This window comes from Canis aureus, chromosome 16 (assembly GCF_053574225.1).
Source record: "Canis aureus isolate CA01 chromosome 16, VMU_Caureus_v.1.0, whole genome shotgun sequence".
In the NCBI taxonomy this organism is placed as follows: Eukaryota; Metazoa; Chordata; class Mammalia; order Carnivora; family Canidae; genus Canis; species Canis aureus.
The window spans coordinates 13813171-13828693 of NC_135626.1; the positions used below are offsets into that span (position 1 = coordinate 13813171).

At 36.2% G+C, this 15523-nt stretch overlaps 1 protein-coding gene across 4 annotated transcripts; it reads left to right on the forward strand.

Moving 5' to 3' along the window:
- The first annotated feature begins 4 nt into the window (after nucleotides 1–4).
- SPATA22 (spermatogenesis associated 22) lies at nucleotides 5–15394 on the forward strand. 4 transcript variants are annotated; one of them, XM_077851685.1, is made up of 10 exons: nucleotides 11–156; nucleotides 830–1057; nucleotides 1941–2050; nucleotides 4202–4330; nucleotides 6303–6363; nucleotides 6495–6590; nucleotides 9314–9656; nucleotides 11826–11955; nucleotides 12615–12712; nucleotides 15073–15394. In XM_077851685.1, exons 3-10 carry the CDS (start codon nucleotides 2008–2010, stop codon nucleotides 15256–15258), a joined length of 1086 nt encoding a protein of 361 aa, XP_077707811.1. In that variant the 5' UTR covers nucleotides 11–156; nucleotides 830–1057; nucleotides 1941–2007; the 3' UTR covers nucleotides 15259–15394. The 4 variants fall into 4 exon arrangements, with proteins under 4 accessions (XP_077707810.1, XP_077707811.1, XP_077707813.1 ...); XM_077851684.1 differs by lacking the exon at nucleotides 830–1057 and having other exon boundaries at nucleotides 5–156; XM_077851687.1 differs by lacking the exon at nucleotides 830–1057 and having other exon boundaries at nucleotides 11–152.
- The last annotated feature ends 129 nt before the right edge of the window (nucleotides 15395–15523 follow it).

Sequence of the window (15523 nt, forward strand, 5' to 3'; positions counted from 1 at the left end):
CAAAGCTCCACTTCTCGCGCTTTTTCGGAGGCCGGGACGTCGGCCGGTAGCTGACTGGAGTGTGTTCGCGACCGAGCAACGGTTATTGGAGGCGTAGAAACCTGCAGGTTGAGGCTGCGGGTCCTGTTGGCCGGAGGGCCCAGAAGGGGAAGGCAGGTTTGTCCCTAGTTCCCAAACTGCCCCAGCCCCTGGGTCAGGGACAGGTCGTTGGAAGAGAACACAGACCTGACTGGACGGCCCAGGAGGCGCCACAGTAGGCGCCCCCGGACTCCGGCTGAGGTCTTTGGGTGGGGTGTGTGCGCGTTGTAGCCGCGTGTAGACGTCGAACAGACTTCTTGCACGTCGCCGCTGCCGACCGCATTCCTGCCGTTGGGGCCCAGTCAGAAGCTGGGCTCGGGCATCTCGGGGACCCAGAGCCCACGGTGGGGGAGGGCGTCGCCCGTTGTTGATGTTCGTGTGGTACTCAGAAGCCTAAGAGCCCTTGCGAGCCCCTCTCTGGTGCGGAGTGTGAGTTCGCTTGATATTTCTGTGCCCAGGAAAGAAAGCCAGAACCTGCCTTGCTCCCCAGAATGACTTCAAGAATATTTCCTAAAGGCCTGGATCTGTATCCGGCTTCAAGCCCAAGATGTGAAAACAAAGCAGAGGCAGCCGCTGCCTCTTGGGGTTTCCCAAGTTTTATTTCTATAAGTGACGTCTGGAAATTAATGTTTACCTCAGTGTGATTTACGTTGTTCCTAAATTGTGTTCATGCCCGTTTTCCTCCTTGGATAGTGAATGTAGGAGCAGAAATAACTTCTCGAGGTTCGTATTTTGCCTTTTCATGTGGTAGGTGTTTGTTGGATTGGGATTGAAATATGTTAGGAGGCTAAACATGGAAAAAAAAACCACAACGAATTTTGTTGTAGAAGAAAACTTGTGTTCACATGTTGAAGTTATAAAGACAGCAGAAACTCGCCGTTACAATTATTCTGGGTATTGAGGCCTTTGTCTTTGGTGCTGTATAATACAGGGATCTCAAATTAATGGCCAAAGGAGGTGACCTGCCCAGTGTTCTAAGGTGAGATAGAGCGTGTTCTCACAGGGCTAGTTCAGCTGTTTTATGTTTCCTCCCCAGCCTTGTAAGCACACTGCTTTGCCCGTGTTGTAGTCCATTCCCTTCTTTGTAATTCTGGTTCAGAACTGTCTCATTGTGGGTGCTTGGTCCTGAGATACATGATGTAGACTGTGTGAGAATCCGCATATGTTTAGGAAGCCAGGTTTTAGCCACCCCAGTCCTAATCCATTCCTAACAAAGTTGGAGAAATAGATGGTAAGTTCTTATTTCAGGAAGCAAAAGATTCTGTAAAGTATTTCCCTTATTAGATTTGAAACCAGAGTGGTGTTTTTTTTTTAAATTTTTTTTTTGTTTTTGTTTTTTTAATTTATTTTTATTGGTGTTCAATTTACTAACATACAGGATAACCCCCAGTGCCCGTCACCCATTCACTCCCACCCCCCCGCCCTCCTCCCCTTCTACCACCCCTAGTTCGTTTCCCAGAGTTAGCAGTCTTTACGTTCTGACTCCCTTTCTGATATTTCCCATACATTTCTTCTCCCTTCCCTTATATTCCCTTTCACACAAAGATAAACTCAAAATGGATGAAAGATCTAAATGTGAGACAAGATTCCATCAAAATCCTAGAGAAGAACACAGGCAACACCCTTTTTGAACTCGGCCACAGTAACTTCTTGCAAGATACATCCACGAAGGCAAAAGAAACAAAAGCAAAAATGAACTATTGGGACTTCGTCAAGATAAAAATTTTTTTTTGTAATTGGAGTTCAATTTGCCAACATATAGCATAACACCAGAGTGTTAAATCATAATTTCGGTGAATTACTAGGCTGGGAACTTGATTTTTTGTTGATACCATAGGAGTTACAAATTTCTTTCTTTGAAGGTTTTGTCAGCTTCATTTGTAAATTTGGATTGCTAAAGAAAAGTTTCAGATTTTGGTATTGAAGAAAATGAAGAGAAACCCAAGTGAAAGTTCAACTCGAAGTACAGCAGGTATTCATTTTATTCAATAATATTTATTACATTTTTATTTTAGTTTTTCTATATATTTTTTAAAAATTTTTATTTATGATAGTCACAGAGAGAGAAAGAGAGAGAGGGAGAGACATAGGCCGAGGGAGAAGCAGGCTCCATGCACCGGGAGCCTGATGTGGGATTCGATCCCGGGTCTCCAGGATCGCGCCCTGGGCCAAAGGCAGGCGCCAAACGCTGCGCCACCCAGGGATCCCTCTATATTTTTATATACCATGTAAACCTTGTGTAGTTTATAGATGGAACATTTTGGAAGGAACCTTTTAAAAAGTTTGAACATACAGTCTAGCCTCTTTACTTTAGAGGTCCAAAGAACTAAAATAACTTAGACAAAACCTGTAGTGATAGAGGTGGGAGTAAAATGAAATATTCCTGGGTTTACCCTAGTATTCTTTCTAGAAACCCTATGTACTTGAGTTGTTTTTCACTTTTAAGCTGAAAACAAAGAAATAGATTTATTTCTATTTGTATTTGCGACTTATTTAAAATATTTCCAGAAGCATTTCTGTCTCCCTAACAACTTACCCTGCCATTTCTGCTTACCCAATTTATTAGTTAGTAGAATGAAGAGAACCAGGGGACTGATGATAATGCACAGTGAAGACAGGAATAGCTATTATTTATGGTGGCTGTATTGTATTCTATCCATTTAATTATATGTACTAATTTATTTAATCCTCACATCAGTCCTCTGAGATAGGTATTACTATTATCATCCCTGTTTCCTGGATGAGAAACTGAGGCACAGGGAGGTTAAATAAGTAAATTATGAAGTGGCAGGGCCAGCATTTGAACCTGGGAATCTGGCTCTAGCATCCATGCTCTTAATCACCAGATTAGCCTGCTTCTCTGTTATGTCATATTAGCACAATGACTTAAGGAAATTGCCCAAGTTTATAGTTTGAAGTTGTGATTCAAACCCAGGCAGTCTGATTTCAGAGCTCACATAATTTTCCCAGCCTTTTTATCAGACAGTTATCACAGAGTCTTTATTTTCCCATAGTACACGTTGATGGACCAACTAGAGTATGATTGAGTGGCAAGATCTCTGAACTGAGATTTAGGAAGCTTGGGTCCTATCTAGGCACCACGCAAGCTATTCGGACCCCTTTTTTTGGTCTGAGATCCCTTCTTTTGCTTGACCTGAGATCTCAGGCCTCCCATCTGGAGGGCCTGGAAGTAATATTTATTTATGCTCATGTGGAGTGAGTATTACCACTTGAAGCATTCTCAAAATGATCCACAGAAAATATGCATTACAGATACCTGGAGTGCATGCTAAAATTGCGGTTTTAGGGTTTTTTTTTGTTGTTGTTGTTTTTTGTTTTTGTTTTGTTTTGTTTTTTTGTTCATGAGAGACACACACAGAGAGAGGCAGAGACACAGGCAGAGGGAGAAGCAGGCTCCATGCAGGGAGCCCAACGTGGGACTCGATCCCGGGTCTCCAGAATCACACCCTGGGCTGAAGGCGGCACTAAACCGCTGAGCTACCTGGGTTGCCCAGAATTTTAGGTTCTAAACTAAATCTGTTGAATAAAATATATGAGAGCGAGGTCTAGGAACTGGCATATTAAGCACAACTCCATGTAAATCTTAGTCAAACTAAAGATGGAGAACCATGGCCTTAAAGGGTGTGCTCTCATAGTCCAAAGAGTGCCTAGTGTTTTAGAAAGCATGGGTTAAAAAAAAATTAAAAAAAAAAAAAAAGAAAGAAAGCATGGGTTAGAGTTTGGTTCTCCTTCACCTCTATTGTACTTGCAGGGTCCCCTCCAGTTGACATGGTAATAAGCAAGCGCAGAAGAAAAATAAGGAAAACAAAAAGTGGATTTGGAAAGGGTTGAGGCGTGAGGAAGGAAATGGGAATTACTTCCAAACAAGAGAAATTAAACCAGTGTTAATGTAGAACAGGAAAGGAGTTGTTACAGAGACAAATGAGGTTATTTGGGACCTTAAAAAGAATGTAAAGACCAATTCAAAGATGTAGAAATAAATCTGTAATAAATATAAAATAACACATAGAAGTAGACAAAGTAGTTGTTATACTCAGTTATCCTATAACTAGACCTGATTATTTGCCTATTTTGTACTAATTTATTGGTACATTGAATTTAGGCTGTTTGCCTGTACCATTGTTCAATCAGAAGAAGAGGAATAGACAGCCATTAACTTCCAATCCACTTACAAATGATCCAAGTGTCAGTACTGCTTCCGACAGTTATGATTTCCCTCCTCTACCACCAGGTAAGAAAATAAGGTGAAAATTTTCAGAAAATAAGAATTAGGAATGTAGAAAATTACCATTTTTATTTTATTATAATGGAAATAGAAAGTTTATTTTTTTTCTTCTTTCCTCTATCCAAATATAGGGATTACTTGGCTCTTTCTGAACATTCCAGTACAGTAGTTTGAGTTTCCTTGTCTACAAGGGTGGCTTCGCATTTAAATGGAGTATCTTAGATCTGGAGACTTTGTTCTAATGAAGTTGTAGCTCACATTGTAAAGATTTGTTTTTTCTTTTCCAAGTTATATGGATATTGTGGCTTAGGCATGTGGTGATAAAGAATGGGGACACTCGGGTTATCTCAGGAATTGGGATATGGGTGCATGTGAGCACAGGAAAAATGAGAGAAAATTTAGACCTTAGGAAGGATAGAAACCTGAAATTTTTACTGCTTGGCCTTTTTCTCTTCTGATAACATTTTTGCCTTTCTTCATTTGTTGCTTCATTTCTCTCATCGAGTTGGCTTCCTTATAACTTCAACTAGCCCATGTCCTTGCTGGGAGTCAACATAGCCTTTGAGTTCTAGTTCTCAGAGTCCACTGTTGATTGCCTTCTATATCTTTTGATTAAATTCTAGAGATAGCTTTGGTTCAGTTAAGGTCATTAAAATTCTAGTTTAGCTTTATTATTAGGCCTCTCATCTCTGCAACAATTAGCTGTGGTGGTGGGTGCTGAGAGGTCTTAATATCTGCTGACCTTTTATTTCTATTCAGAACAAGGCATGGACAGGCAGGCTTTCTGAAATATACTTAATATATGCTGGTTATATACATTTATAGGTTTTTGAACATACTTTAAAAATCTTTCATAGGATCTTTTGCAACTAGAATTTAAAAATCAATCTCTCTATATATATTATATGTTATATTTTTATATATACTTAACAAATACGTATTTGATATGTATTTGATATATATGTTAATAAAATATATATATATTTGAGATATATATATGTTAATTCCATCCAGCATGCAACCATAGGCCTTAGTCTGCTTGTAAAGCTATGATTCTTTTCTTTTCTTCTACATTTGAGGAATTCATAGTAGGAATTTTATATTATTTTCATTTTTATGGATAAAAGATTATTTTCATTTTTATGGATAAAACATAAAAATTCACATGGATATGCATAAATGGGCATTTATCTAGTTATCCTATGCCATCTAAAAAATTCTCTGACATTTAAAATGTTTTTGTGAATAGCATGAATGTTGTCCTAGAAAAATAACATTTGAAGCTACTCAATAGGGAAATGTTCATCCTCCTGAAGTACTGAACTGTCCAAGTTCTGAGCAGGATTACTATCTGTCAGAGATGTAATGAGAGTCTTACATTGGGTAAGAGATAAGGCTAGATCAGTGTTTTTCAAGTTTTATCTTGATCCATTAGTCTGGTCAGGAAACATTTATGTCTGTAATAGATATGGTCTCTGCCTTCAAAAAACTTACTAATATATGGCTCTGCTTCTTTAAAGAAAGAAATAGAAGAGAATAGAAAATACAGAGTGCATCACACACAGAGTGCATCACACATCACTCCTTTGTATACACGCACGCGCGCGCATATGTGCTGGGCTATGATGTATTTTTTTATGAATTATTTTTTGCCGTGGGTTGGGGTCAAAAAAATTTAAGAAACATTGATTACAATGAATTTATACTACAAAGTACAAGATACTGCACTAGAATTGATCGTGGAAAAGATACAAACTATTAATTTTGCTTAAAATACAATGGGGAAGAAAGACACCTATAAAAATTAATAAGGTAGGTTGTGACAGATTCCACAACAAAGTACTGTTGAACACATCCATATTTTCAAGACCTTTTCTTCAAACTTTTAGTTTCCCACCAATTAAATACGTATGAATTAATTATTTTTTTAAAAGGCTACCTATCTTACTTTTTATCTTTGTTACTTGTATCTTTTGAGATTGGGCCTGGGAAGCTGTGAATCCAGAGTTGCCTCCTTTAATGAAAACAATGAACACAGGGTAGGTGGAAAAATATGTACCAGTGACTCTATGTATCTGTTACTGACTGATGTTATTCTTCAGTGTATATTTTACATTTCTTAGTTTGGAAACAAACTATTAATATTTAATAAGACATGTTTCTTTGAAAGGGTAATACCACATTCAGTTTCTCATCCTCTGAGAAGTCAAGATTCTGTGTCTAAGTCTATTCAATCAAATACTGAAAGAAGCAAAAGTCATTGGAGGTGAGTTTACTTAAGATTTCTTTTTTCGATACTTTCTCCTTCCCCACCTTTTATCTCCTTCATTCCCTCTCCTCCTTCTCTTCTTCCTTTCTCAGACAAAATTACATTTAGGAAGTTTTTATACTTAATAGTAACTAGCCATAGCAGTATAAGCTATGTTTTTATAAAAGAATTTTAAAAATGGTATATAAAACTTTAAAAATAGGTAATTTGTCAGTATGTTTCCAAAGAATTCTTCATATTATAATGAAATTTCTGCCAATATTTATCACCCTGCTATGAATCATTAATAATATAATTGATAATAGGTGAAGAGTCAGGAATAATTGTCTTTTAGTGTTGGATATACTCAGAAATTGACAACCAAATAGAATAGTCAATTTTACCCTAGTAAGACAGTCAGCTCCATGGTAAACAGAACAGAATAAGAAAGAAAGATGATCAAAATGCATATGCATAAACAATGGCAGGTACACAGGAAATGAAGAGGACCATCTTCTGGATCATTGCCATAAGGATCTAAGTTTAATCCTTAAATATTAAAAATAGATAGGAAAAGGATATGGATTATTGGTTAGGTTGGATTTTAGTATTGAGTAACTACTAACTACTGAAGGAACTAATTTTGCGAACAAAATATTGGAAAAACAACATCAAATATATATCATGTTTCAGTCTTGTTTAGTGCTTTTGATACGTTATTTTAATAATCCTTACAGCAATCCTGTAAAGTTAATATTATCTTCACTTTTATTAGAGATACCATATTTTTTAAAGGGGAGAAACTTTTAATGGTTAATAAATACATCAAAACAGTTTGTATTTTTTAAAATTAGTTTTGATCACGCTAATTTCCTCAGAACCAATTAGTTACTTTCTTTAGGACCAGGGCTTATTAACTAGGCCATTCAGTGATTTGAGATGGTCCTTGGAGGCACAGTTTCAGCTGCAGGTACTACAAGAAAATCCATTTTTGACTGGCATTAGAGAGTTAGGCAACAGATTGTAATCTGGACAGACAGTATCAGATATTCCACTTTGAAATAATAGATAATCTACTAGACAGTTGGAATATAACAACAGAAATCCAGGAGCAACTTTCTAAAAGTAGAAAACCCAACTAGGCAGCTGGTTATCTGCTGAAGCTCTTTTAACTCGTTCTGTGCTTAGGTTTAGAACCTGTGCTTTACCTTCATATCCATGTAGCCCCAATAAGAGTTTGTTCTTGGGGGATCTCATTGGATGCCTAGATCCAAGGAGAAGGATCCAAGGGAAACACTATTCTGCCCTGCTCAGAAGCCACTACAACTTAAGCACCTTTCATGGTCTGGTTGGGATGTTGAGGACCTGGCTGAGCTGAATTGGCTGCTGAAACAGCCAGATGTTCTGTGTGCTCACCCAGGAAGAACAAAGGACTGTAGTTCTTCCAGGACTTGTCCCCACGCCAGGACCACCTCCTAGACAAAAATGTGGAGGAACTTGTAGATGTGCTGTTTACCAATGAGTTGTAAAGCGGAAAGAAACTTTACTAAACTGATAAGAAATGTAATTTTCATAGCTATAAAAGAGGAAAGGTAAATTTTGGTTTCTGTTCTTTCTATTGAAAATAAAATTGTCATGTGAAGAGGTTATCAATGTAGGAAGAATTTTTATAGAGGTGTATCAGGCAGTTAATTAATAAAAATACTAGTAGTATTTTTCCTGGATATTGTGATGTTTGTGATATCCATCAACTTTTAAAAGTTTGAAATTATTTGTGATTTCTTTTCTCATTATTTTCATACCTAATTTTGCACCTAATTAAGAAGGCCACATTTTACATGCTTCAGGCCCCATACAGTCTGGACTTGTGCCTGGTAGCTAGGGAACCTGGACCTTTCTTTGGATTATTTTCTTTAACAAGGGATGAGTTGTATTATTTGCCCCCTTGTGATACTGGTGATATTTTTCAGGAAAATTATTCAGAAATAAGAATTTGTGACCTGGACTAGTTTCTCCCTGTGGAACTCTTAACTAATCTGCTTAGAGATTATACTTCTGATTTTGGCCTTATTAACTTCATGTTCTCATCACCTAATGTAACTCACTTAGATTAATGTAGCTGCTAAAATGTTGCAACAGATTCATAAGTCAGGCTTTAAAGCTATATAGTAAAAGTACAAAATTTCTAATCAAATGTTATCTACACTGTCTATATTTATTCTCCTTATGATTTGTTTTGTTTTCATTTTTTAAAATATTTAAATTCAATTTGTTGACATACAGTATAACACCCAGTGTCTCCTTGTGACTTAAAATCACCTTTAAGCCATAGTTTAGCTTATTAAAATTTTACTTTGTAGAAAATTTTAAAATAAACATATAAGGAAGTAGGCAGATATCCTTAGACTCCTACCACTCAGAGACAACCACTGTCGTATTAAAGCTTTTATGTAGTTTAAAAATATACTTTTTAGCATTGGGCTCTGAGTTGGGAGACTAGGATTCTCAGAGTTCCAGATTGATAGTAACTTGTATAACATCAGGCAAGTTACTTCCTTCTCTCAGTTTCCTCACCCAAAAAGAGAAGTATAATGTATTGTAGGGTTGTTGTGAAAATGTATTTGGAATTTCTAACTAGTCAGTAGTTACAAAGTACTTTATAATCCACAATTTTTCACTATTAATTTTTTAAAATAAAAATATATAGAAACAAATCTAATATTAAAAACAAACTATTACAGCTTCAGAGATGGCAACAAAAAGACCAGCTGGAAAACTTGGGATAGAAATGATGTTAGGCCTCAGTGCGAAAGAACAAACTTGGTGGCAAATGATGGAATAAATTCTTGTCCAAGGAGTTGGGGAACTCAACAAGGGAAGCAGTTAAGAGTATCAGAACCTCTTAACTCATCTCACCAAAGAGAAACTGAAGTACTCAGACAAGCACATTCCTCAAAAATACCTGGCTCTACAATGGGAGGTCTAGACAAAAACAGTGCATTACAGGCAGTTAAGCCTAACTTTCAACAAAATCAGTTTAAGAAGAAAATGTTGGATGATATTCCAGAAAAAAGCACTCTCCAGGTAAACTTTTAAATATGGAATATTTACATTTAAACATATGAAATATTTAGGTAACAAAGATAAGAGCATTTAAAATCAATGTAATGGCATGTATTTCATGATAAAGACAAATATCTAGTTTCATTGGTGTATATAAATGTTTCCAGAATATTTCCTTAGAGGTTGTGAGTGGCTGGTCCTTTTCATAGTTGCTTTAGAGTGTCCTACCGGGTTCTGAATTTCACTGTTGACTGATTATGGAGATGATAAGAGTTTATCCATTACTTACAGAAATTCTCCCAGTTCTTCATATGTCAGTCTAAGTTTTTTTTTTTTATATATAACAGGGGTTAGCATACTCTTTTTATAAAGGGTCAGATAGAAAATATTTTTTACTTCATGGGTCATATGGCCTTTCTTAGCTATACACTCAATTCTGCCATTGTAGCTTGAAAGCAGCCATAGACAATATATAAATGAATAGGCTTAGCTGTGTTCCAATAAAAGTTTACAAAAACAGATTAGATTTGGACTGCAGGCCACAGTTTATTTTATCTTTCCAGCTTCATATTCCATAATCTACAAATTCTCTAATAGACTAGTCATTTCAGACCCTTCACGATTCTCTGAACATGATATGCATTGTAATATGACTCTGCTTTGGTTTATATTTTTCCCTATACCTGTACTTCAGTCTTACTTCCTCCTCTCACCACTCCTTTCTTCAATTGTTCTTTGTAAATATCTTTTATATATTATGTATGCTAGTTGTTCACTACCTTCTTTCCTTGTCCCCTGGTCCAATAGATTTTTTACTCTCTGTCTTCTCTGTGCTCTGGAAAGATGAGTTGTCCTGCATAGTGCATCATCCTGAGGTCACTAGGCTAGCTCTTGTTAGGGGTCAGCCAGTGAGAGTCACTGGCAGGAAATCAGAGGGTGGAGAGGAGGTTGGGTTTTCCCATTTTCTCCCTTTTTAAATGTTATGTTGTAGGCAGTAGTTGTTCCTAAATGATATAGCCCCTCCATGAGTCCAGCTTTCACAGATGTGATTTTATTTTCTTCCCTTGTCCTTTCAGCCTAGGAATGACAGAAGTCTCTTATTGTTGTTAGGTTTGAGGGCTTAAATACCCTGTATTTGTTCTGCCCATATACCCATAAGAAGTCTTTTCAACAAGCCATTTGGAGTAAATTTTTTTTTTGCTAGAAACCTGACTAATGCAGCATATATCATAGTGGCTTTCAACCTTATGTTTCCTTGGACACAAGAATGATATGATACAGTTACCTGAGTAACAGCTGCATATTATGGCAGTAGCTCTCAATGGGAGGCATTCATGTCTTGGTTAGGAAGGGGAGGAGGAAGGAAGGTAATTGTAGTTGGAAAAAGTCCCACCAAGTGTTGTTTGATGTGCCCCCACCCTCACAAAGGAAGTGTGCTACCCCCGCAGGTTAGTACCTTAACATACTGTATTCTTAGTTCATCTTTAAAAATGCCAAACACATTCCCATCTCAGGGTCTTTAACTTTGCTATTCCCTTAGTCCTCACTTAATAACCTATTTAAAGTATTAATTCCTGTTTCTTTTTATCCTTTTACCCTGTTTTTTTATTCATAGTATATATCAATTCCCGATATTCTATTATGTATTTATTTTCTGAATCCTCCATTAGAGGGCAAAATCTATGAGATATCTTGTCTGTTTCAAGTACGGTGCTATTTCCTTATTACCCACATTTGACACGTAGTAAATGCCAGTAAGTACCTTTGGAATGAATGAGTGAATGTTTCTGGCCCCCTCTTAGGGTGTGGACACATTAGGGAAAGGAACTATGTTTTACTTACTTGAGTTTATTACAAGATTGGCACACAATGCTTTAAAAATATTTAATAAATGAATGAATGTCCATATAAATAATTCTCTTAAAAATTCAATAAATAAATGAGTGAGTGAATGTCCACACAAACAATTCTCTTCTTGATTTTCTCCAAGTATATCCTGGTTTCTCTTCCTATAAAGTGCTAATGTCTTTAATTTAGAATGTACTAAAGGATGTACTAAAATTTTCAATAGTTTTTGAAACATACTTTATACATTTTATACACAAGGACCTAGAATCTCTACGTGGAAAGTTAAAGAGTATGATGAAAAAAATGAGAAGTTTTTCTAATGCTGTTTTTATTTTTCAAAAGGGAAGCTCATTATACCAGTTAAAGCTTAAGGAAAAAGATAATTCTTTAAGAATTATATCTGCAGTTATTGAAAGCATGAAGTACTGGCGTGAACATGCACAGAAAACTGTACTTCTTTTTGAAATATTGGGTAGGTATAGTACTTCAAAAAACCTCAGTAATACTATTTGAACAATAGTTTTGAATGTCTATTGGAATACCTAGGGGAATATTTTTTTTAATTTATTTATTTGAGAGAGAGACAGAGATAGTGAGAGAGAGCACGAGTGAGGAGGAAAGAGAGAAGGCGGACTCCACTCTGAGCAGGGAGCCCAATGTGGGGCTCAGTCCCAGGACCCTGGGATCATGACCTGAGGTGAAGGCAGATGCTTAACTGAGCCACCCACGCATTCCAGTACCTAGAGGATCTTAAAAATAACAGTTGCAAAAGGAGATTATGGTTTATTAGGATTTTCTTCACTCTGGATATGTCATTGATTTGTGTGACTTAAGATTTATTTGGTTATTTATGGTAGTAGTCTTCAAATTGATAATGTTAAAACTGGAAAGGTTGTTAGAAGGGCTCTGACTTAATGCCTGAGTTGGGGAGGGCCAGAAATATTGTTTTCCTTAGTATAAAACAGTTTCAGAAATATTGTTCCCTCTAAAGATGTTATCTTTATTATTGTATAAATAAAACTAGAAGAGTTTGGTGTAGGAATAGTTATTTAAACATCACTCTTCACTGTTAAATTTTATTTGCATTTTACCAGCACTGATTCTCCCTACCCCCATTTTAATTTTGCTTAGCTGTTCTCGATTCAGCCGTTACACCTGGTCCATATTATTCGAAGAATTTCCTTATGCGAGATGGGAAAAATACTCTGTCTTGTGTATTTTATGAAATAGTAAGTATGTCAAATATTCCTTGCAAAGCCTGTGCCAACAAAACATACAAGTGTGGGCTGTAATTCCATTGCAGTAGAAATTCTGTTAACAATTTAGTAGTACTTTCAACATTTTGTTTGGCTTCAGTTCTTACCTTAAAGTTTATTTGTTCAGTTAATATAGATAATCTGCTATATGCCAGGTACTGTGCTAGATGTAAGGGATACAAAGTGGGATATAATATAAAAAGTGCTAAATAGCTCTTCCTCTCAAAGAGTTTATTATAATTTCAGAAAGAATTACATAATTGTTATACTGTGGTATGATAAATGGTATGGTAAAGGTATGTACCATGTGCTATAAATATAAAAGATAGGAAGGATGGGCAGATCAGAGAAAGATTTCGAAGAATGTAATCTATCTTATCTTACGTATTTAAAGAGTACTAAATGAAACCAAAATTGGTTGGGGGAGGAGAGAGGTGGGAGGAATGCATTCTTAGGTGAGAGGGTGGCATATGCAAAGACATGATGTTGAGAGAAAGCATGGATTGTAGAGGAAATTGTAAGTAGTTTATAATCACCAGAGTGTGCAGGGATAGTGGTTCTGAAATTGGAGGAAGGCGAGGAGTGGGCTGGGTTATAGGAAAGACTCTTGGTGACAAGTCTGCAGGTGACCAAGGAGGCTGGGGATTTTGTAAGATTTACATACTTGTAGAAGAGTTTGGTATTAATTTTGAAAAAGCCCTTAATTCTGAAATCAGACTTGTATTCCAATTTTTACTCCACCATTTACTAGCTTTGCGGCCTTGAGTAAGCTACTAATTTCCTGAGTTGTTTTAATCTGTAAAATGGAGAGACTAATTCCTACTTTAAAAGATTATTTTGGAGATTAGATAATAAAACATAGGAATATACAGCATCTGACACATAATAAATGATCAAGAAATAGTAATTATATTATTAATTTCTATAATACCTTTAATGCTTATTTTTCTCTAGTCTATTAAGTTTTAATTTTTTTATTGAAGTATAGCATATGCCTAAAAGTATACAAATCAGAATTGTACAATTCTAAGAAGTACCTATAAAATATCCCAAAGTGAACATTCCCAAGGCTAAGAAATAGAACATTGCTGTCACCCCATTCATCCTGTGTCTCCTCTCATTCACTATGTCCTGTCTCCTACCTGAAAGCAACTACTATCATGACTTAGTATCACAAATTAATTCTATTTAGTTTTGAATCTTATATAAATACTATTATATGATACATCTTTTATGTCTTTCCCTCAACACAATGTTTGTTAGATTCATCAGTGTTGTTTTATGTAACTATAGTCCATTTATTTATATTTCCATTCACAATATTCCATTGTAAAGCAATTTAGCTTTTCATTCTACTGTTGGCAGCATTCGAGTTTCCAGATTTTTTGCTGTTATGAATAATGTTCTGTGAATATTCTTATATATGTCTCTTGTGCATATGCACACATTTCTGTTGAGCATATATGTAGGAGTAAAATCACTGCATCATAGAGCATGTATATAAACATACACAATTAGCAATTTAGCAATTACCACTACTACCTTTTATAACTAGTGATTTTTATGACATTTGGGGAAAGTAATTCCAGAATACTTTACTTTTATTCATGATTGAGAGGATTTGATGGTGCCTGGTCTTTTTCCATTTTACTGATCCCATTAAGGCATAGCACTTGTGGGTCCCAACCCCTAAGCCAGGGATGAGGGTGGGAGTGGTGACTAGAATCTCTCTTCCTTGGTAGCCTCTGATTCCATTATTTATTACTCAGTCCTAGGAGCCTGTCAAAGGTCTGCTCAGTTTCTTATACTCTCAGTTGCCTTGACTATCCTTGACAGATAACCTCAAGGGGAAACATCCCTAAGTGTCAAGTCCCATTTTGGACTCCTGTACTTTCCTAGATTGGAGCCTCTCTAATCCCTCATTGCATTGATATCTCTCTAGTATCTAGAAGAAGATTTTAAAATATTTCATCCAGCTGTTCAGACTTGGTCTGAACTACTTGGTCAGCTGTCTACTGGAAGTTGAACTCTAAGCAGTCTAATAAAGTGAATAATTCATGTACCATTACATTGGGAGTTACTCAGTCTTTTAAGAAACAACAGCCCACTAGCTTGTAAGAAGCTCTACCCAAGGGAAGATCCTTCCTCTGTGATAAGGCACCCATATATGCCTAGCTGTAATGGTCTTATCAGTGGTGGGGCCCTAAATCAGGTGAGGGAATTACAGCATTTTGGTGTGATTCATATTTAATTGGTCATATTACTAGTTTAAAAAAATGGAAATTCGGATGAAGTAAATAACTCCATTGATATTTATTTTTTTTAAAAAACAGGATCGCGAACTTCCAAGACTGATTAGAGGCCGAGTTCATAGGTGTGTTGGAAACTATGACCAGAAAAAGAATATTTTCAAATGTGTTTCTGTCAGACCAGCGTCTGTTTCTGAACAAAAATCTTTCCAAGCATTTGTTAAAATTGTGGATGCTGAGATGAAGTGCTATATAATGAATGAAATTTAAATAGTGATGAAGGAAGTTTAAATAGTATAATTTAAAGCATTTTCCTCTTATTGTTTAAATGATCATCTCCATGGTTGTAGCTACTGAGGTTTTTTGTATTTCATTTATTGAATTAAAATATTTCAATCATTTTAAATGTGGAAAGAGTTTTTTTTAAATGAAAATGGTACAGTTGCTAAAATTAAACCATTTATAGATAAAAATGCTCAAAGTAATGGGAATAGGTAGTTAACATGATGTAATAGTGTGTTTGAATCAGCCCAAA